This window comes from Lutjanus erythropterus, chromosome 13, assembly GCF_056507025.1.
Source record: "Lutjanus erythropterus isolate fLutEry1 chromosome 13, fLutEry1.hap2, whole genome shotgun sequence".
NCBI lineage: Eukaryota > Metazoa > Chordata > Actinopteri > Lutjaniformes > Lutjanidae > Lutjanus > Lutjanus erythropterus.
In genome coordinates this window covers 3,248,324-3,272,308 of record NC_139329.1, presented here as the reverse complement: position 1 = coordinate 3,272,308, position 23,985 = coordinate 3,248,324, and the positions used below count along the sequence as shown (strand labels likewise).

At 38.5% G+C, this 23,985-nt stretch overlaps 1 protein-coding gene across 2 annotated transcripts in view; it reads right to left on the bottom strand.

The window, feature by feature from the left end:
* The window catches only part of kiaa0513 (KIAA0513 ortholog), a 38,041-nt gene that overhangs the window by 5,150 nt on the left and 8,906 nt on the right, over window positions 1–23,985 (bottom strand). Inside the window, exons 2-11 of one of the 2 annotated variants that reach the window (XM_084734299.1) lie at window positions 17,636–18,231; window positions 12,407–12,506; window positions 11,831–11,904; window positions 10,537–10,607; window positions 8,475–8,682; window positions 8,335–8,375; window positions 8,137–8,209; window positions 6,913–6,990; window positions 6,440–6,469; window positions 360–440 (exon numbers count right to left, since the gene is read on the bottom strand). In XM_084734299.1, the coding sequence (XP_084590425.1) occupies window positions 360–440; window positions 6,440–6,469; window positions 6,913–6,990; window positions 8,137–8,209; window positions 8,335–8,375; window positions 8,475–8,682; window positions 10,537–10,607; window positions 11,831–11,904; window positions 12,407–12,506; window positions 17,636–18,039 (1,160 nt within the window). In that variant the 5' untranslated portion in view covers window positions 18,040–18,231. The remainder of the gene's footprint in view (window positions 1–359; window positions 441–6,439; window positions 6,470–6,912; window positions 6,991–8,136; window positions 8,210–8,334; window positions 8,376–8,474; window positions 8,683–10,536; window positions 10,608–11,830; window positions 11,905–12,406; window positions 12,507–17,635; window positions 18,232–23,985) is intronic. The other variant, XM_084734300.1, reaches the window with a different exon arrangement.

Here is a 23,985-nt window from a genome sequence, read left to right as displayed (position 1 = left end):
GGCTTCTCCTCTGTTTCGCAAGCTTATCACTGTAACTAGCTACATCTGGCTTCTCCTGTGGGCTGGACGTCACACTGATGAGTACTGGTTCCTTAGTTTATGATGTCATGTAACCAGCCTGACTGAAAGTGTGATCTAAATACTTCCTCCACTGTTTAAAGATGGAAAAGAAATTTTTCACCTACCCTCTCTACATAAAATGTAGTCTTATACAGAATTATTGGGACCAGTAAATCATTTTACCATGAGGTGGTCTCCAACAGGAACCTGCTGAAACTCCTCACAGCTCCAAACCAAAGCCTCTACGTGCTTTATTCCATCGTATTAGTTCACAGACAATACTGTGGCGGTTTCCTCACCCTAGTTGGCCGAAGGCGATGTTCTCATCGATTTTGGAGCTGTCGTCCCTCTCCTCCTGGGTCATATGACACCACTTCTCCCTGCAGCACAGAGACAGTCAGAGTCAGGCTTTAATTCCAAACTCTCCATTTGACCTTGAGCTCGTCTACAGAAACAGACCAGGGGTGGGTGTCAAAAAATGTCATACTGACTTTTTTGCAGCCATACTACAAACACCACTGGTTATCTTCAAAATGTTGGATAACGAGATCTTTAACTTTTTACTAGTTTGGGAGCTTTTTGAGGTTAGAAAACATCTGATCCAGCTTAACAACCATCCCTGTAACTGCTCACTGTGTAATGGGATGCAAACAGAGAGATTCCATTACACATAAAACAATATGAAAGGGCACATTAATCAGCCATCAGCAAAAGAATAAAAACAACAAATGATTCATTCACAAAGAATCATCATTGTTAACAAGCAGGTGAAAAGCGTACATTTGCACTGTGTTACTATAAAACAAAGATTTTAGTAACCTGGAGATGTTTCCATGCCTGAATTCACCAACACCACTGAGGTCTTATCAAAATCAACTGGCTAAAGAGAGGATGGTGCTGTACTGTAAACTGCTTTACTAGTTTTAGTTTTGCCACGTATCACTGAGGTATGATGTGACTGAAGTACTTTCCTTTGGTGTCCTGAACTGTCTATAACATGAACAAAAATACAGATTGCTTACAGTGGTATTGTTGATGCTCTAATATATGTAAATGTGAGATTTCTATCAAAGGGCAACTTGCCATCCTTGTATGTTGGTTGCTGCTGCAGGTCAATGAGAACATGCTGTGACAACATAAGAAAAAAAAAAGCAAGTAGTTCTCACTCACAACTCGTCAGCTTGGTCAGTGGCCCCACGCCTCAAAGTATGACATTGTAGGTACCTCTTTATGTCAGTTTTGCATGTCCAGGGCTCCACAGTCAAATTTGCAATAATAAAGGAACATAAATTGCTTGCTTAGGTTTAGGAAAAGATCATGTTTTAGGCTGATAGACAGGTAAAGTCACGCCCCTCCCAGTGTGCCCAATGGGACCTTACTTCAGGAAAAATATAAACAGTAGTGTATGGCAATTTTTTGGATTCTGTGTTTGAACTGTGCTGTGAATTACACAAATGTTGTTTGTCAAGTTAAAACAACAATTTTACAAGTCAAGAAACTCTCCGTTTGTGGTAGGGTTGTCATAGTTTAGTCAAGTTTTACGTGAAACCACTTGATGAACTACATCTCTTGTCTCGTACAATACACGTCACCAACATCAAGTGTTTTATCCAGCGACTCCTGGTCGTTTTATCAGCCAGGAAGAGAAATAATGAGTAAGACAACGTACAGGCATTGTAGCATCAGCGGCTAATGTTAGCTTTTGGAAGGAGAAAGTCATGACGTCACTTATGCAACTTCTGGGTGTATCGTCTTTCTAATTACATATCTTCACAGTCTGATACTTCAACAGTTTTATGAAAGACACACTTTCTTCACTTGTTAAATTATCTTTTAAATTGACAAACAATATATGTATAATATACGTGTAATATGTGGCACAACTCAAACAGGATCAAAAAAATATTTCTCTCATGACAGAGTACAGTTTATATTTTTTCCAAAGTTATATCCCCAAAAAAAAGAATTAAAAAGAAGTCCATGTTGACTATTGTTTTCACATGGGACACACACACCGACTTTTTTGCTCTTCATCGTATATCACCTGACTTCACTGCAACTGAAAACATAACGCTGGAGGGGCGTGACAACAAATGATGCTAGAGGGATACCTACAGCATCACAGTTTGAAGCACAGCTGCAATATTTGATGAATTGGGAGTGAGAACAGGCTGAAAAAATGAACACACATTCATGAAATCATAAAGTAAGAAGGCCTTAATAAGCAGTAACCCTTGTTGGACATAATCACCCTGTGATGTTTGGTGAACACCAGGGGTCAGTCTGTAATGAAATCTTGTAATTTGCACATCTTTTTGTTTATCTCACTTTCTTTAATCCCATCTGTATTCTCCGCTTCTGCTTTTTAGCAAGTGTGTTTCCCAGAATTCTCTTTAAAACCCACCAAGGACGATTGAACGTGAAATGTGGGTCTTTTATATTAAAGCTGCAATAATCAATATTTTCATATTAACAGTGGGGCACATTGCTGTGTAATGTGGAAGGGTTTGCTTGTAGTGGAGAACCCAGAGAGAATTATCAAACAACCACTCCGGTGTTCTCAAACTACAGAATGTTAACCTCGTTTTTGCTTATTGCTCCTCTCATCAGCCTCATTTCCAGCAGCAGCAGAGCTGTCTTCAGCAAAAAATCCTCAACAAACCCACTGTGCACCACCTGCCCAGAACTAAACAGCAGACAGACAACGTTAAGCACTTAAAGTGAATACTGGATTTACACTCTTTAGGTGGCACAGAAATGTGACTCTAAATTAGGGCTGCACAATTTGGAAAAAAGTTATATTGTTATTATTTTAATTGAAATTGTGACTGCAATATATTCTACCATTACTAGAAAGATTTATATAAGATGAAGATTTTTAGGCCAGGTCATCTGTGCAGCACTACAGTGCCTCATTATATGCTGTTTTCTCACATATTTGTCCTTTGGTTCCATTTGGTCCAAGCTTTGTGATTTGGATATTGCACTTGGCCATATTGCAATTTGATTGCAATTGAGCTTAATGGTGCAGCCTTGCTTTAAATGAATGCCAATGTTGCTCTGTGTCTGCTGGACGTGTAAATAACGTAAACTTATAACAGAACTACACAGGACATTGCCATGCAGCCTGGCAACTTCCTGTATTACAGTGAAAAATTCCCCACCAGCACAAAAAGCCTTTCGCCCATAAACCACCATTATAAAAGAGACGTCTGTAAAACTGTTGACAGGATACCTCAAACTGCAAACAAAGTCACTTATGACTTTTTCTATTTGTAAAACTTTCCTTGAGACCTGAGTGATTTAAAAATCTGTAATATTTTCACAATGTTAAGTCTATGGGCTGAGCGGGAACACACAGGTTGGGGCAAGGGGCGAAACACTACTGCGCAGATTCATTCATATTCAGCCAGATAACCAGGAAATAACCCAGAGGCTAGAAAACATTTGTGGCTTATACGCCAGATGAGCAACTCTTATTGGACTGAAAGGCCACCATCTTTGCATTCACTATCTATTTCCTTATATCTATGGTAAATAGGCAACTCTATGCAAACACATTCACCATTGCATATTATGTACTTTCAGTTTGATCACTGATGCCCAAAGTGGATAAAAACAAAAAAACATATTCAAGGAGCTGCAACATATAAGTAAAAGAGATTTTGTCCAAAAGAACAGAAAAAACTTAAACTCAACTATAAGCCAATACTGATTTTGGAAAGTTGTGTTAGACTGTTTTGGCTCTACAATATAGCTGAAACATTTACTCTACTACTGAACCTTTATGAATATATCACATCACCTACAGCGCATTTGTAAAGGTATTGTTGGCAGGAAAGAAAAGGAACACCTCTCCGAACTTCAAAGCTGATGAAAAATGCAATGCAGTACATCATCAACTGCTGTGTTAAATTGTTTTGAGGTGGATATTTTAGTCTGTACAGCATATCCCTGCAATCAATCTGCAGTGGAAACATAGAAGCGTGCAAAAATTGTGAAAGAAAAGAGAGACAGCAAAGGCAACATGCAGACAGAGGGAGAGGAAAAAAAAATATCACATGCGAGGAGTTAAAGGGTGAGAACATGCAGCAGCAGCAGCAGCAGTGAGCTGTGAAGAGGCAGAGAACACCTTCAGACTGCCTCTGTCTCCTGCTCCAGATATAAATACCATCACAGACATTATACAAGCTCTCTCGGCGTATTAAGGATATTAACCGTGGGTGTGAAGCTTTTCTACATCAAAGATCTGGACAGAAATTGTTTCAACAGCAGCATGACAGAGTACCTAGGTGACTCACTTCACCTATTAGACAACCACAACAACAAGCCTACAGGAGCCAAATGAACACAAAGGCAAAATAAAAAGGCACAAAAATATTGTAACAGAATCCAGTGAATGACTGATACAAAGCTAAACAACCAAACAGTATACACACTAAAAACAACACTTACTCAAACACAGTAATCCAATTATAATTACAAGTAAACCACTTCTAATTTATAATGATGTGGACATTGTGGCCCTGCTGTGATTAAGCAGATTGTATCTTTTAATTTTTACATACTAGACTCCTGTCTGCATGGGGATTTATCATTAGAGACTATCGATGCTCACTAGAGCACATCTCACAAACTGCAAATGAGACCCAGACCTTGAACCTCACCCTTCACCACAGGGCTGAACACCGCGCTGCTCTCACATCAACCACGTTTCTGTCATCTGTTAGATCTTTCACAATCTCTGTCTTCTTTTTGTGCTTTTCGCCACCTCTAAATGTTCTGTTTTACTTTGATTCTCAGGGGGAACGTGGCTTGCGGTGACACTGGGGGTCATGCAGGCAATGTAGTCTGCCTACGGAGTAATTGAAGGCTTTTTCTGTGTTTTGAGCACCAGTGTGTAGGATTTAGGGAGTTTTCACACCTGAAGTTCAGTTCTTTTGGCCCAGACCAAAGGGAACTCATTGTTGCATTTCTGTTCTGGCCAGTTTGTGTTCACATCGACTTTTTACAAACAAATCAAGAGGAGTAATGAAGTTAAAAAGCCTGACAGGTAAACTGTTGTTTGGATAGTTTAGGATCCATGTGGGGAAATGAAATTCTGGTTTATGCAGCACTTTAATGATTCTGATGTTTATATTCATGTTCACAGAGAGCTCACAAAGAAATAACTGATTATAAGCATTATGTTGTAATAATGACTAACATGCAGGGACAGGATGAGACGGAGGTGTCTTGCACAGTAAAGATTTAGGGCTTATTACTGTGGGATCACTGTCACACTTTTTAATGGACTTAATTAGATGGTACACAGAGTAGGATCAAAGCACAGCAGCTGTAACAACCTTTGATCTATTAATCATGGAAAATACCTGCACTGACATGCATGCATGTCATGTGACTAGACGATTTGCATAAATATATACATGGCATATACAGATTGGTTATATAGCTGCTTTCTGAGCAGATTTCACATTCTGCATATGAATTTATTTAGTGCTGTGATAATTCTGAATCGATTATTAAATTAATCACAAACTATTTTGATAATCGATTAATCAGTTTGAGCCATTTTTTTAAAAGGAAAAATGACTCATGACTGTCTTCTCTGTTCTTCTTCTTCTTTCTTTACTCCTCTCTCACAGTAAACTGAGTATTTTTGGGTTGTGGACAAAATTGAGAAAACAATCAACATATTAATTGATTATGAAAATAATTATTTGATGCAGCCCTAAATTTATTAGTAGTTTATCTTTTGAAATCATGCCAAAACCACATATCTGCTATCACTTTTTGAAGTGGTCTCGGTCTGGTTGGTTGGTCGACACCAGGGTTTGACTAACAATTACAAAAATATAATTTAATTAATTTGCCAACAAATACCCCTAAATCTTATACACTGGACCTTTAATGTATTTTTTTCACACCGTGGATCACCTTAATACCATTACATGAAGAGCCTCAAGTATAATTTATTCTGATCTACACTAGAAGTCTGTGCATGATAACTTGGCTGTAACTGTGACACAAAACACTCTAAAAGTCGTATTCCTCTACATCAAGATGACCATCACCGTCCTCTAAGCCTGAGGGCTGGTAAGCCTTAAGGTCAAGACCTACCTGGTTAGGCAAAGTGTCTAAGTACAGCTCACAAACATAACACAAACACATAATGACTATTTTTTAAACCACAATGCTGGGCCTCCACGACGGTACCAGATGCTGTTTCTACAAGATCTGTGATACAACTGCAAAGCTCTGCCCTTCTTCTCCCCTCCACCTTGATTATTCTTTGCTTTTTCCTGTAGTTCGACCATTTTTTTTTGTTTGTTTGTTTGTTTTGTTTTGTTTCGGGCTGCGGACAAATAGATAGACAGACCTCTCGTCTTTCTCTTCATCCTGCGTTCCCCTGCCCGGCAGCAAGGCACAAGAAGACAAAGGGTTAAAGTCAACGTGCAGAAAGAAGGAGAACAACAACACCTTGCAGACAGGAAGAGAAGAGAAGAGAAGAGAAGAGAAGAGAAGAGAAGAGAAGAGAAGAGAAGAGAAGAGAAGAGAAGAGAAGAGAAGAGAAGAGAAGGTGTGGGGCATCAGGAGATTATCAGCAGTGGTAGTTTAGGCTGAAGCATACAGAACAGCTCTATGAAATTTGTCTTTGGAAACAGCCGTACATCACTACAGGATCTCCAGCTGTTATTTAATCACACAGATACAGTGAAAGGAACACACAAAGAACAACAACCCACTCATGTTTTAAAAGACACTTCATTTTGTCCATCATCCATACCACTCTGCAATATATTATGTTACTAAATTGCTTGATTATCTGTCTAGATTTCCATCCAGCCTCACCTTGTGGTTGGCGATCTTTTCTTCCTCTCACAGTGGACAGCATCAAAAAATGCAGCATTCCAAAACCTTAGTGTATGCCTGACAGAGAGAACAGATGATATTTAATAGGTCAGACTTTATAATATTCTCCAGGCAACACATGCAGGCACACGGTCACTAAGCTGTGATATTTCATTCTACATTGCTTTGATGCTTAATATCGTCAGTCATTTGCGTCACATCTAATATATCACAGTGTGCATGGGGGGTCAGGACAAGATGTCCTAAAATAAATCTGAGGGGTAAAAACGTGATGTAAAGAGGAAGGAAAGAAAAAAACAATAACATATAACTGTTACTCTGATTTTTCTCTTCTCATGATATACTTGATACCTTTACCTCATACATACATACATTTATAAGGCTCTAGAAAAAAAGTGAAAGTATGAAAAGAACTCCATATTATGAACATAAACTGTGATAAGTGGCCAAACTGTTACTCTAGTTAAAGGAGTAGTACACTGAAAAGAAATTACATCAAATTCCAATGGCAACCACTGACAAATACTAAAGATGGACAAGACAACAGCTGCCTAACTGTGAAGCCAATACATCTGGACCACACTATGGTGACTGGCTTAAGTATAGGTCATAAACCCCACCCCTTCCATGTTAGCAGCTGGGACATGGGCCAAGCTAAAAAACATCAAAGTACACATAAGTGATGCATGGACTGGAGTTACAACCGCGGAAACTGTGGTTAATCCTCTTCCCATTAAAAGAGACGTTGTACGTGCACAGCAGCAACTTCTTCTTCAACTTTTAATTAATTCTGTTTCCTCCGGTGAGTTTCCTCTGTCCAGTGAAGTTCATAACTGCTGGTTTTAGTTTTGCTGGTTAAATGTCCCACGACCTTTACTGCAGTGATATTACTGTGAACATGGAGACAAAACTGAAAACAGCCTCTCTAATCTAATTGAAAGTAAACTGTTAAAGAAAATACTCATGCTGCTCAACGTCATTCAAAAATTAATATAGTCTACAGGGTCTCTAGATCAGAGAAAATATGTTCCCATTGGTAGTAGGTGGATGATTTATGCATATATGTGGTTTTCAGTGAAATATTCCATTACCATCTAGTCCATTTTAATCATGTCTTTTACATAAAATGATTGATTGACAGTGCATGTTGAATCTTCAGAGCTCCTGTATCTGGTCTGTGTGGCCAGAGTTCCCTCAGCTTACCAGATGGGCTGCTGCTTCAGATGGGTGTACAGGTACACCTTCTCTGCTTTCTTTTCCTCTGGAGCCTCAGACACTAGGGAGGCAGAGAAATCACAACAGGTGCTGGCACAGTTACATTCATGTCTACATCATATTTTATGAAAACTAACAGCAGGAAGAAGGAGAAAGAAATGAATTTTTCATGTTGGTGCACTTTACCTGGTGATGTAGGCTTTGTCTCAGTTGGGCTTTCCCCATCCCTAGAAAGGAGAATGCAGTCAAGAAAAAGAGCAAGGAATGAGAACTATACATGACTGTATTAATGAACAGAATTCATAGAAGGTGATGTATTTGCTCACTCAGGCTTGGGAGCCATTGAGCTCCTCAGCTTGCTCTCAAGGCCTCCAAAGAAGCCTTTGACATCAGACTTAGATGTGTTTTTAAGGAGCCGCTCGGCAGCATCCTTCTTCCCAGACAGCCAGGAGTTGGCCTTGTTGAGGTACGAGTCCAGACCAGCTGGAGGACCACCACGATCCAGCAGCTCTGAGGGAGACGGCTGGGACTTCCCTGAATGAGAGGACAGCAGAGAGTTCAAAAGGATGACATCTATCTGTACATCAATTAAGTATTTTTTCTATGTTTTAAAGGCAAATTCGTTTAACATCAATCTGTCTTTTTAACTCCTTGGTATATAAAGAATTACAGACTGGTTGGGATGATATACAGTGTACAGATTACAGACATCACCTTGTTGTTCAGCCTCTGAGGCCAAGTGAATCTCACAGGTCTTCACATTGTGAGACATGTGGCATTTAGAAAAAATGGGCCTGTCTGAAACATAATGAACCAATCAGCTTCATCTCAGCCAGGTGCAACTCAGTGAGCAGGAAATGAAAACAATAATTAGTCCTTCAATGATACTTCAGTTCATCCACATCTAACCTCACAAGACAAAGAACCGTTAACATGCACAGTTACTCTTCCTTTCAGTCAGATATGCTTCTTTGCAGTTCATGGTTTGGACACCTCTTGTTGTCATTTACTACTATGGAAAGCTGCTTATAGTGCAAGTTCAATTTATGTGTATGTGTGCAACCCTGATTCCAAAAAGTTGTGAAGTTGTGTAAAATGCAAAAAAAACCAGAATGCAATAATTTGCAAAAACTTTTCAACCCATATTCAACTGAATGCTGTACAAAGACAAGACATTTAATGTCCAAACTGATTAAATTTACTGTTCTTTAAATATACATTCATTCTGAACTTGTAAAAGTGTGCTGTAGTCTGATGAGTCCTCATTTCAGATTGTTTTCTCAAATCATGGACGTCATGTCCTCCGGGCTGAAGAGGAAAAGGACCATCCAGATCCAGCACTAACTTCAAAAGACAGCATCTGCAATGGTATGTTAGGGTGTGTTAGTGCCCATGGCATCATGGGTAACTGTCACATCTGTGAAAGCCCCATTATAATGCTGAAAGGTACATACAGGATTTGGAGCAACATATGCTGCCATCCAGATGTCTTTGTAAGAGACGTCCCTAGTTATTTCAGCAAGACAATGCTAAGACACAGGTTCTAGACTGACCTGCCTGCAGTCCAGATCTGTCTCCCACTGAAAATGTGTGGTGCACATAGACCTCGAATATCAAGCAAAACTGAGAAGTAATTTCACTTTCAGAACTTCAACAATTAGTGTCCTCGGTTCCCAAATGCTAACTGAGAGCTGTTCAAAGAAAAGCCGATGTATCACAGTGGTAAACATGCTCCTGTTATAACTTTTTTGGAACATGCTGCAGGCATCAAATTCAGAATGAGTGTATATTTACAAAAACAATCAAGTTAATCAATTCATTCAAGTCTTTGTACTGTATTCAAGTGAATATACATTGAAAAGTATTTGTAAATCACTGCATTCTGTTTGTATTTACATTTTACACAAGATCCAAACTTCAATAGGGATTTGTTTTTTTTGTTTTTTTTTGTTTTTTCTGGGGGGGGGGGGGGGGGGGGGTAAATGTACTGACTTTAGACAGATGCTGATGCAATGTACTAAACCACAGTGGGAAACTCAAAGCTTCCTGATTGCATGAGCACAAACTGTGCCATCATCTAAGCCCACAAAGTCATTGCATGTGTTTGCGCTGTTGCTGCAAAAGAAGCCACAGGGACAGCCTGTGGTTGTAACATTCTCTGAATCAGCACTGAAAGGAAACACTCACCAAAATAAGCACAGATTGTTTTCTTGTGCTGTGCAACTATTTTCTCACCTCGAAACCATGCTGTGTTTATGTTAAAGGGAAAATTCACCACTTTTCATGTGGATGTCCAGGCAGTGTGATCCCTCAGTGCTGCTAGACTGACCAAGACAGCTGAGAACAGGTTTAATGTGAAGATTAGAGAGAGACAGAATTAGATCTTACCAAGGTAGTAGTAGGTGAAACACATAGTCATGAGGTTTTTAGCTGGGCTGTAGTCATCCATCTGGTAACATCTGTAAACACACATCATGTTTTTAGAGATGATCCACTCATGACTTCACTGCTAGAACTGATCTAATTTACTAGAGCATTTCACTGAATGGATAAGTAGGTGATGCTCTATATCAGGCTTATTCAATTAGTTTTTAATGAGAGACAGATTTGAAATTAAGTAAAGTGCCAAGGGGACGTACGTTTACCTTTCTTATGTCTCACCTGTAAAGTCAGGAATATAATTGTGTAAAACAATGCAGATTTTTATTTTCTCAACATTATTTTATTACTTTAGTTTTAAGAACTGGAAAAGAAACAGTGTGTACAAAAGTACAGGAATAAACAAAGCACAACTGTAATCCTAGATTAGAAGTAATTTATTGTTTTAATGAACACAATGTTGCATTTAACATGTTTTTTCTTTTCAGTTTGACTCTCCTAAAGTACACATTAAATACTTAATAAATGAGAAATAAATGCATTTAGTCTGAGTTAACAGGTCACCTCATTTTTATTTCCTCTCATCCAGAAAAGAAACCTCAAACAAAAAGCTGAGACAACTCAAAATTTCAAGGCAACTCACTGCATTAGTTTTTCGAGTTTTGAGCCCAACTCAAACTCATTAGTTTTGGAATAATCTAAAGAAAAGCTCCACTTTAATCTTTAGATGAGATCATTTACTTTTTAGACAAACTTGAACATTTGAGTTTTAGATGGGGTGGAATTAACAGGCTCTTGTTTTTTCCTTCCATCAGTAAAACAGTAAACATATTTTAAATGCTTCATAAAAGGTGTACTGCAGATGTAAATCTTTTATTTATTTGCTGACCCAAATGAAATCTCCCGTGCCCCACCTATGGGTCATGAGTCTTTGGGAATGACTGATCTATGGCAACAAAAGTGTATTAATCCACCACTGAAAAAAGCCCTTATGAAATGCACTATTTAGCTCCTGTTTTGTTATGTTTATTAACTCCCATCTGTTTTGGGAAAAAATTGAGGCTTTTAAAAAAATGAAAGTATGTACTTGTGGCCTGATTTTAAAGCTTTATGTCTTCAGTAGGAACCAATGGGCTAAGTGCCACATACAGAGTAAAAGTCAAAGAGATTTTTATTGTTTTTTGGGACATCTGACAATAAAGACTTCTTAGATTATCACCAGCCTTATCCTTTGTGGTCAAACAGGATTAGACGCTTACAGAATGCTGGTCTCCATCCAATAAAGACAAACATATAGACTCACTCAAACAGGACAACTGCAAAGGACTGCACCAGTCTGTAGAAGGTAGCTTCGCTCACACATTTAGAGTGGCAGCGCTGTGAATACAGGATGACAGAGAGTTTATTCAGGAAAGCTTGGTACAAAGACAGGATCTAAACAACCATATGCCAAGTTACACAAATTAAAAACTTCAAACTCTATTCCACTACTTAATTATTTAAAGAAATAAAGATATTCTGTTTGATTTCCTGTATTCATGTAGGTAGGTTTTGCTCTAGAATATTTGTCTGTGACAAAATGAAAATCTCAAGTTTGACATTCGTGTTACTGTCAAATATATAGAATTACTCAACGAAAAGGAAAAATTAAGTCAAAGCAAAGAAACGAGGTGATTCTGTTTACGCTCATGTAACCATATTAATTTTTTTTTTATTCAGACTCAAAACGGAGGCTGACCTGTGCTGGCTGTGTGGTTAGGGATCTCATACGAACCTGTAATTCTTTGGTCAGGGCATTTGGAATATTGGAGTTCTTTTTCCCTTAAAGCTCACAGATGATGTCTGACTCGTTACCATTTCATCATTTCCCCATATTTACCTGAGCGCTGACGTATTTGGCGAACCACTCCCTGCCTTTGCCGTTTTCTCCACTGCACAGCTCTCCAAAACGAGCCTTCTCTTCCTGGTCAAAGTCCTCCCTGTGAAAACAAGGTCCAAAAAACTCATTACAGCACTGATTTACAGACCCTGTGAAAGGACAGTCTCTTCACAGCTGCTTCTTTTTACTTAATAATCTATTTATCAGATTGATTTTACTATTCAGAAGTGCTGTTTTGTGCTGAGAATCTGACGCAGGAAATTTCCAAATCTGGTAGGTAAATAAAACTTCACATGGACATTAAAGGAATAATCTGGATTATTTTAAGTGGGTTGTATGAGCTACTTATCCATAGTCAATGTATTACCTACAGCAGATGTACTGCTGTGGACTAACTTGACACGTCAGATGGTTTGTTACACAGAACCATCTGGGAAGTCATCCTTAGATATCGTTTGGAAAAAGGCAGGCACTTTTAAAAAACACTTGGCAGGTGATTGGATGAACCATCTGTCTACCACGTCTAACTTCAACTAATCAGATCAACCAGCAGACCCAGCTGGTAAATCTAACTCTTGCCGAAGCTGGTCAGGAGACGAGTGAAAATGTATTTTCCATGAAGAAAAGCCTTCAGTGCTGTTCTTTGTTCTTCTTTCAATGAAGAAATACTCTCCAGTTCTGATATAACTGATGCTATCACAGTATCTATGCTAACCTTGCCATTATTTGTTCAATATGAGAGTATTATATGGCGCGGGTTTGTTCAAGATGAGTCACTTCCATGGATGTTTCTTGCTGCAGTTGCACCTAAAACCACAACCGTATTTGCCAGTAGTCCCTCCTAAAGACACTGATTGGCTGCACCACTGTTGGTGTGGACACAACTGGCATTATATAAGTCAAATATCACTTTCTGCAAAGCAAAAGCATTTTTTACAACATTTTACATCATAGAAAATGAGAGTTGCTAACCTACCATTGCCTCAAACTGTGAGTTTATTTGTGTTATTGGGAAACTTCGGTGAATCCGTTCTAACCTTTGAAGACACTGAGATCACACAATAACAAAGACAAACTTACAGATGGAGGCAGCAGTAGATAAGTAACTCCTGTGTTCTGCAAGGTTAAATTACTGTTTTTGTGAAAGGGGTGCGAGTGATTGGAGACAGAGTGATATTTGGCTTATACAATGTTGGTTTCACATCAGAAAAGTCTGTCTGACAGCAAGGTAAAGTGGTGAAAATATTCTAAATTTAGCACACACTAAAACTGATATTGATTTTTTTTAGGTGTCTAAAATCCGTTTTGCTGCTGACCCTATCCACAACAGTACATTGCTTAGTTTCCTACATCAGTACTCCTGCTGCTTCCCCAAACTGGGGGCATGTCAACCGCCATCTACTGTAGGTAACAGACTGACTATACCTCATACAACCACACTTCAAATGATCCAAACTATCCCTTTAAGTCTGAGAAAAATCAAACAATCAAACAAGGAGCCATAAATGAGCTCTTTCTAAAGGCTGGACTTTTAGAAAAAGTTAAAAAAAATAAGATAGATCTATGTACTACTAAATATGAACAAATATCTACTGCTGTCCAACTGAAATACAAAACTAAAAGTCACAAAGTGGTTAAACAGAAGGTTTTGGGTTTGAATAGTTCAGTCAACATATATGTGGCTCATCTCTATCCACTTCACTGGGGTAGAAAGGGATAAAGACAAGTAAAAACCCACTAACATTGTCCAGTCAGGACAGATTGGACAGTTCTACAGAAGGTGAAAAGGGTGCAGGTCATCACAGAAAGACTGCAGACTTTGGAGTTCTCACGGCAAGAACTTAATTCTTTCAAGATGGATTATTACATTACAGAGGAGGTCAATTTGCTGTCTGTGGCTAAGCCACTGAACAAAGAGGTCAGTGACCAACATATGGTGAATTACTTGACAGAAACACAGTATTCAGCCGGGTCAGAACTGATCAGGCCTGCAGCAAAAATGCCGCAAAAAAGTTGAATGAATGTCTATGAAATGAAACACAATGGTAACCTGATATTTAGCAGCACCTTTTAACATTTCACTCTGCTCACATTAGATTTCTGTCAAATATTCATGCATCAGTCAGACTGCTGTCCCCCCTGGGCCTCTGATGGTGAGTCATGGGAACCTCTGACCGGGTGAATGTTTCTAGACATTCTAGGTGACAAGAATGGAACAGTGTTGATCTGACTATAAGTGAATACTCCACCTGAAGCAGGAGAAACTGCCAGCACCACTCAGTCATGAAAAAGAAAAAAAATCTGATATAACAAATTACTGCATCAAAAAATGATATAAAACTGGTGAAAGATCGAGAGGGTGAGGACAGAAAAGTATCAGCAAAATAGCCAGCAGTGCGCTGCTGTGTGCTGAGGAGTCACCATCACCCTTATTGATGCAGCCAGGGGGTTCAGACAGTTGTCTGACACTGCTGAGCCTGGACTCTCTACAGGAAGTGACAGAGGGGACAATCAAGCCCATCTTTGACAATACTTAGCACTCTCTGAGATGAGCTGAGGGGCACCTTCAATATTCTTCCCCTGCACCCACAAGGGATGGAAGGGATGGCAGCCACACAAAACTTACCCAGGATCACTCAGTGAGGACTGTCTACAGTCCCTCTCTGTCTCTATGCTCCACGTTCCTGTGCTGATTTGTATATCCACTGCTTGACACAATTCTGATCTATAAACCATTCAAATCTGCATATACAGTATATGTTCTTCTGGATTTAGCATCTGCAGACATAAGTTGTTGAGAACTAGGGCAGACACTACAGGATTACCTTGACCAAAATATTTTAGAATTATGATATTATCACAATATCTCTAGTAAATCAGTTTCTAGTTTTGCTATCACTCAACTTCATCTTTAACTTTGTTAACTGTGAGTTTTGTCTCTTTTTTGGCACATGAATTACTCTCAAAATACAAGTAAAGGGAGGTGGAGAGTAGAGCTGCAACAGTTAGCTGATTAGCTGTGAAATATTAAATTAATCATCAACTATTCTGATAAATGATTCATCATTTTGAGTCATATTTTAAGAAAAAAAAGTACAAATTCCTGTATATGAATATTTTCTAGTTTCTTTAGTCCTCTCTGTCAGTAAACTGAATATCTTTGAGTTGTGGACAAAACAAGACATTTGAGGACATTATCTGGGGCTCTGGTGAAACAGTGATCAATATTTTTCACATTTCACAATATTTTATGACCAAACAACTAATCAATTGGGAAAATGACTGGCAGATTAATTGACACAGTTCCCATTTTACATCGATTTTGCATTGCACCTCTAGAACATTTCCAGACTCACAATGGACAGTTTTTTCAAAAAATAGTAATGAATAATATGTTAAACTCGACTGCTGACAGTTATCAGCTAATGTAACCTCCAGTTACTGTATTCTAACATGTAAAATATCCACAAGAAAATTAAGAAATATGTCAACTATGTGCATTATAGTACTATATATAACAACAGAGTCATAACTCAGACTCACCATGGCAACAGCTATAATGTGGAAATGCATTTCATTGAAATGAAGCAATCAGTGTCAGATTTTATCAGAAGAGATTTGATGGTATTTAATATTTTTTATGTTGCACATTTAATATTTAATATTCCAATTTCATTTTATAAGAATATAAATATTAGTAGCTTCAAATGCTCAGAAACACCCCAAATCCATTGAAATAATTAGGTTTTAAAAGTCACCTGGCACATCACAAACGTACTGTAGTATAATAATAAATGTTTTAAATAAATAATGATAATAACAATAATGTAAAGAATGACAGTCAAAGGTGCAATTTCATTTGACATCATTATCATTGTCATTATACTGCTTTTTAAAGCTAAAGTGATCAGTTAAAAGGGAAGTTACTGCCTTTTGCTTTGGCAATTATTATTATGACACGATTATTTTTTGGTACGCTCTGCAAAGGCAGAATACAGGAACATTCAAATAAGGTCAAAGATCAAATCAGAAGTAAGGATAACATGTAGAAACAATAACCTGAATAAAGCTATAAAACTGCCACATATTTTAGCTTGACAACAAGAAATTGTCATTTTTCTCAGGTCTGCACTCTGAGAAGTTACTGCCTTTTGTCTTTGTTGGTCAGAGTCATGCTCCTCAAGACCTGTACACAGACTTGGGTGTTTATAATCAGTGGACTGCCCCTTTAAGAGCTGATGAACTAATTATTTGTCTATATAGGCCACCAAAAGACAAAGTAAGGTCTGCAAACTGCTCACTTGCCAGGCAGAAAAGAAAGCTAAATATTAGTTTTCAACATTCATTCAACAGATTATGACTGAGAAAAGCAGAAAATCCTCCTAACTGAGAAGCTGAGAAAAGCAAACATAATAATACATTTGCAAACATTTCTGTGTATAATTAATTATAATCTCTAATCCAGACACATGCATCAAGTGTGATCAGGACAGGGGAACACTCATCCATTGTCTTTGGGAATGTGCTAAAGTATGTGATTTTTTTGGAGGGAAATCAACATGGCTGCTGCAGAGATTTGATTTGATTTTGGGAATGCACCCGGGTATTCCAAAATTGCAGAAAAATAAACAATCCCTTCTTGACATGTGCCGACTACAGGCAAGATGTCTGACTGTCCTCTGTTGGAAAAACACAACTAGACCTCCAACAGATCAGTGAGAGAAACGTCCTGAAAAGATCTTTTCAAAGACATCTGGGGAACGTTTATGTATTATATTTTTTATTATTATTATTTTTTGGGTCTTTTTGTCTATTTGTGTATTTTTTCTTTTATTTTCTTTTTTCCTCAATTCTTTGCTTTTTTTGCTGTGGTTTTGTTGCAGTGTTTGTGATTTCACTCTTGTTTTTCTACTATAATATTTTTTTATATAAACTGCAAGTGAGAATGGGGTGCTGGGAAGACTGGGAAGATATAGAACAATGCATATGTAACTTGCACACATTATTTTTTAAAAAATCAGACACATAGTTATGCTTTAAGTCTCTTTGTCTGCACTCATGTTTCATCAGATGACATAGTGAGAAATTTTCATGCTGTTTCTGACTGATGTGACGATTGTGTGATGATGTTCTGCAGTGTGAGAACAGCCTCAAGGAGATTCACCTTTTTGGTTTGACCTCATACTGGTTCATCACACAACAAAGAAAGAAGATACAGTTTGTCCTTACCCTCCATGAAACACCTTCTCCACATACGCCTTCATGAACTGCCTCCTCTCCACTGTCTCAGCGTCGGCGTCCTCTCCGCTGTGAGCGGACGAGGACGACGACCTCCTCAGCTCCCACATGTGAGAGGGCGGGTCCATGTCGTTCTCGCTGTCTGCAGACTCTGTAGCATCACTGTCATTGTCTCCCTCCTCTTGGTGGTGGTGGTGGTGGTGGTGGTGAGAGCTGGGCTTGGTTGGTGCCATGGGCTCTGGCAGTAATGGCTGCTGGTGGACTCCCTTGGAAGATGTCGGCTCTGGGGAGAAAATGTCTGTATGGCCTTGGTGTTGGTCTCCGTCTACGCCAAGAGTTGCAGTCTCTGAGGGCAGGTCAAAGTCTATTAGGTTGTCCACTGCTACACCCTCCATCCTGGAAATAAGTCCCTTCCTTTTAGCTCTGCAACGGTGTCTTTAGAATGAGCTACTCTGTGCTCTGCAGGAACATGAGGGTGCGCACAGACGTCGCTGCTTGTTGGAGCTGTTGTTACTGGGTTATGATTTTGCAGACCCTCCCACCCCCTGAGGGTGCTGACATCAAGTGAACTCACAACCCCAACACATCTGTGAAGAAAGGAAGGAGGACATTAGCACTGTGGTCACCTTTCACACAAAACATGCACTGAACAACCTGATAGAGCCAAGCAGCAGTGAGAGGTAAACAAGAAGAGGAGTCTGCAGTAATGCAAGAAGTTCTGTGGAGAAAATAAGACAAATGCTATTGTCAGCGTGCTCACAGTGACAATGCTAACAAGCTGACAGTTGTGGAGGAAGTTTTTAAATCCTTTACTTAAGTAAACATACTACTATATCACAAAAGTCCTGCATTAAAAATGTCACTTAAGTAAAAGTATGTGAGTATCATGAGGAAGAAAAACTTTAAGTATCAAAAGTAAAAGTAGTCAATATAGAAAAATGCCCCATGTGAGTTTCTACAGTATATCCAATGACATATTATATCTTATATCTTATTAATTATGCATTAATTTGTTATCAATGACTTTGTAGTTGGTTGGGATGAAGCTTATTTTCAGCTGTTTTATATAAAGTTGCAATTACTGATTAAGTTTAACTATGGATTAGCCAGAGCTTAAAGAGGCATCTTCAAATGTCTTTGTCCCGCCAACAGTCTAAACCTCTAAATTATTCAGGTTACTGAAATCTAAGATGAGTAACAGCAGCAAATGTCACATTTTGATATGAGATCCGATTAGCCTAACCCATTATCAGAACAGCTGCTGATTTTTTTTATACTAACTAATCAACTAATTGATTACTCGTCTAATTATATTAAGTTCAAATCTTAAATTCTATTTGGAATTTAAGTTTTTTCCATCATATTTTAAAAGTTCTTTGTGTGCTACATATGTAAATTCTAACTAACTAATAACTAGTATCTATGGCTGTCAGATAAATAAAACTGAGTAAAATTACAATATTTCTCTATGAAATGTATCAGAGTAGAAGCATAAAGAGTCAGGACTTGGTAAAACTAAGTACTGATACTTCAAATTTGTACTCGAGTACTTGAGTAAACATACTTAGTTACATTCCACCACTGAATGCTGATGTTTGACAGGTATAATATTTACAAAGCCCACCTTCTTAGTTTGATGTGTTAATACGCTAATCAATAAACATGGCATCAGTTTAGGTTAAGTCATATTTCTGTCTGGTCTGTAGTGGTGGACCAGTCAGCTGACCAAATACTGCAGTCCTTACACCACATTGCTAATATGACTTAAAATAGTAAGTTTAACAGTCTGAATCTTTGGAAAAGGCACATAGCCTTTACCAAAGAGGAGAGAGGAAAATCTAACACTGATGAGCCCTGTTTTCTGTGGATGCAGTGTGGCTCACTGCTGTTTAACAGTTTGAAATTCACTCTTAATTTCAATTTGTTCCTTAGCAGAAGATGAAGGGCGTTGACCTGGCACCACAAGGTGTGATCAATGTGTCCTTCCTCCTCTCCTCTCCTCTCCTCTCCTCTCCTCTCCTCTCCTCTCCTCTCCTCTCCTCTCCTCTCCTCTCCTCTCTCACTACCACATGTTGCCTACCAGGAAGTAACTTAGAGGAAGTAGGATATTTGCTTTTATCATCATAAAAAATCACATCTATACGCCTTTTTCATAGCAGATGTTTTCTTTTATCGGATGGACAACCCCAGGTGAACGTAATGGCGCACATTAATAATGGCTGCTGCCTGTATCAGTTCCAAGGATCCCTGCTGGTGTACAAGCTGGCTCCCTGATATACTCTGGTGGAACAGAACCATTATGGACAACCTCAGGTGCACATAATAACAGGATGATGGCTGCATTCCTTTGAAGACATTCCTAGGGTCCTGATGTTGTGCATTTTTGATCACTGGAATGGTATACTGGGACACTTAATGGAATTGGACCATCAGAAAAACAAATAGGGCTGCACAATTAATCACAATATTATTGAAACTGCAATATGGCCAAGTGCAATATCCAAACTGCAGAGCCAGAACCAAATTGAAGTTGTCTGAAAAATGGAAAATGTGTGAGAAAACAGCATTATAATGAAGTACACAGCTGCAGAGATGTCCTGGCCTAAAAATCCTGTTCTGTTCTGTTGTGTCATTTTTTTGGCGCAGACTCCAACAAATATATCATCATCACAATTTAATTTTTTTTTCAGTTAAAATTAAAATTGCAATGCAAAATAGATCACTCACTAATGACAACGCATATCACAATTTCAGTCAAAGTAATCACAATATGGCTTTAATTACTTTACTATTTTGTTTATCATTTACAATAAGGTTTTAAGACTATATTATGATATAGTCCCTCTTTGATTTATTGATTGGCTAGAATTGGTTAAAGAAATAAACAAAAATACAGAACAAACTAATTAATAAGGTAGAATACTCTACGTGTCAGGCAAGGTTGATTGAATCTGCCATCTTTGTGTCTGGTATCCAGATCTTATAATACATCCATGGAATAGCAACAAAAACTGTGTTTAATTGAACAATTTAAAAAAAATCTGCCTGTTGACTTACCAGAAACAATTTTGATGATCAATTTTTATGCTAAATACTTGATGGTTCCAGCTTTTTCTTGGCTATAGTAAATAGTTTTCTGAGGTGTTACAGACTCAGACATAATTAGCTGATCATATTCATTTAATTTAACTGAAAACAAATGGAATCTCACGGGATTTCGTGGGATGCATTTTCACGTGATCTCCTGTGGAAGCAGATGTAAACAAACCAAAGACGCACGCGATCCAACAGTTTGCTGCAGTAAAACTTTGCCGTGAGAAAAACAGACGCAGAAGTTAAACAGTCTGGATGAGAAAATGTTTGAGGAGACGCATCAACACAAGTTGTTTATTCTTCAGACAGAACAGGAGGTGAGATTTTAACTGTCCCTCTGTGAACAGCAGTCTGCTGCTGGCTAACATTAGCGTGAAGAGCTAGAGAGTTTACAGCTGTCTGTCTTTTCTTTATCCTGTTCTTGAATCTGTCACTGACACCAACTTCAAGCAAGCATGTGTCTGAGTGTGTAGCTGTTATCAGCACTGTGGTGATATCACGGTCAGTTTGTCTGCTGCGCGCATGACGTGACCATCACGCAGAACACGTGTGTGACAATGACAGGCACAGAATCAGATATGTGACACTGACCAGCCGGTCAACGGTCAGGGCCGGTCATGTGAAAATCGTCCTGATTCTGAGCATTGCCGATTAATCGGTGCAAGTCTAACAATCAACAATAATAATAGGCAGATTGATTGATAAGGAAAATAATCATTGGTTGTAGCCCTGCATCTCAAATACCTACAGAGTCTACATCATTTTAGAACACAAAAGTGTGAAAGTGCAAGTAAGGTTATTTCCTGTACTGTCGATCGGTGTAGACATTCAGCTACAAAGAATGTTGTGCGCACCCTCATGAAAGAAAAGCAGGTTTTGTGGTTTGATAATAAAACTTCCTGATGGGATACTTTTGTGTTTCCTTGATCAGAGGTTGTTAGAAAGAGCAGCTCCATTCCTTCCTTGCAATAACAGAATCATGACATTATCAGTTTGCAGTTCACAAACAAACGCAGTTGGAAAAAAAAGCAGGGAATGTTTTGTAGAGAGAGAACAGAACACATCCTAGAACTGCATCTTATCAAATAAGGAGACTCTGCAGCTTCTCAGTTAGTGTGTACAGGATGAGGCAGTTCAACATTGTGATTTAGGTTTGTAACATCTGTACAAAGATATATTTTCCAGCTGCAGCTTTCAACCTGTAAGTTTGCTTGCATTTATGACCACTGAAGGTAAGGATAAGCATTCTGACTAGTTCCTTATTATTCAAATGTCAGCATTCATATAAAGCACATGACAGGAAGCTGAAATATTGATTGAAAACCACAAAGACAGGAAACTCAAATCTTAAACTTCATATCTGATCTTTTCAACATGTTTCCCACAAACTGTCTGCTGCACTTCTCTACAAATATTGTGTAACTCACACAGCACTGTACTCAACACTGGTCTGATTTTAAATAAATGACCCCATCATGGCACAGTACCATACTGCTGACTCCCACTCGGGGCTTCCCAGGACTCCTCACCCTGGCCTCATTCGCTCTGAGGAGGAAAACAGCAACGGCTGCCGTCCTTCATACATACACATCACACACACACCCTGCGCTCTGTCCTTGGGCTAATCTGCTGCAGCTCCTCTATCATAGGGCATGGTTTGGTGTTCTAACTGCACATAAACAGCTATAACACTGTTAGTCTCAACACACACACACTCTTGTACACACAAGCCAGCGTAGGAGCCCTGGGGCCTACTGTATGTCTGGGCTGCAGCTCTGAAGATGAGAGAGTTATATAATACAGTATTTAGTTAGTAAGACCCAGGGTAAAACATTCACACACACAAAACATACACTAACATTTTGTTAAATAAGCAGCTTTTCATTGGTTTTGATAATTCAAACTGTATTTTTCTGGTAGAGTTTAGGGATGTCCCGATACAACCTTTTCACTTACGATACGATATTGATATTGCAGCCTTGAGTATTGGCCGATACTGATATCTATCCGATATTATATCAGCACAAATCATACATACTTTTATTACTTATTTTGTAGTGTGGAATGTTAGAAAAGGCTTGCTCAAGTGATGTTACTCAAACAGAGAACAATAGTCAGCAACCAGAGTCACCTATGGATAGAAGTGCTGGAGCAGAAAATGGACTGCTTATCAGAGCGCTTATATCGGAGATTTTAGATGCAGTCCGATAAAATCCGATACTCGTTTTTTGGCTGATCAATATCGGATCGGGACACCCCTAGTAGAGTTCAGACTGTTGCCTTTAAAGTCCCAAGATTGTTGATAAATTTGTCTCACAAGGATTAATACTAGGGCCCCATCATATACTCTATACTGGTGTTGCAAGCTTTCCTTAATCGACCATTGGTAAAATTAACTATCAATTAATCGATTAATCATACTTACAAAATGTTATAAATTTTTAATTTACCAACGAATACCAATTTTCCCCTCAGTCAAAGCTTTATTTTCAGCATTACATATACTCTTAGAAATAAAGTTGGTAGTTGAAAGAGTTCTACCTAGAACCCAACATAAAGGCTAGATACCTAGAACCATCTGTGAAAGGTTTGGTCTTGAACCCCCTGTGGAAATCTCTACAGAGAAGCCTTTTATGGTGCAATGGTTCCACCTAGAACCCTCTGTGGAGGCTCTATCCAGAACCTCTCTACCATTCTGAGGGTGCTAACAAGAATCCAACCAGGGGGTTCTACTAAGAACGTTTCTTATATTCCATGGGTTTTATCTAGAACACACCCGGGGATTCTACTGAGAACTGTTTTATATATACATATATATATATATATCTTATGGTACAAAGAACCCTTGACAAACACTTGATGAAAGAGTTATTCAAGGATTTAGAGGGGTTCCTAATGGAAACCACAGTCTTACAAAGAACTCTTGACAAACCTTCCAAAAATGGTATAGAAGCTATTGCTATTGCTATAGAAGCAAACTGTTCTGGGTAGAACCACAGCCCTTCAGGAAGAACCCTTATTTCTAAGAGTGCAGCATATGAAACATATGAAGAGCTACATACTTCATATGTTTATTCGATAGTAGATCCATTAAATTTTACATGATCGATCAAATTCTTAATGCCCGATTAATCAATCGTTGATAAATTGTTGTCATCCCTACTCTATGCATGAATATTTATTTTCCAGACAAATACTGCAATATCAATATGCTCATAACACCATCTTGTGCTCCATCTTAATTCATT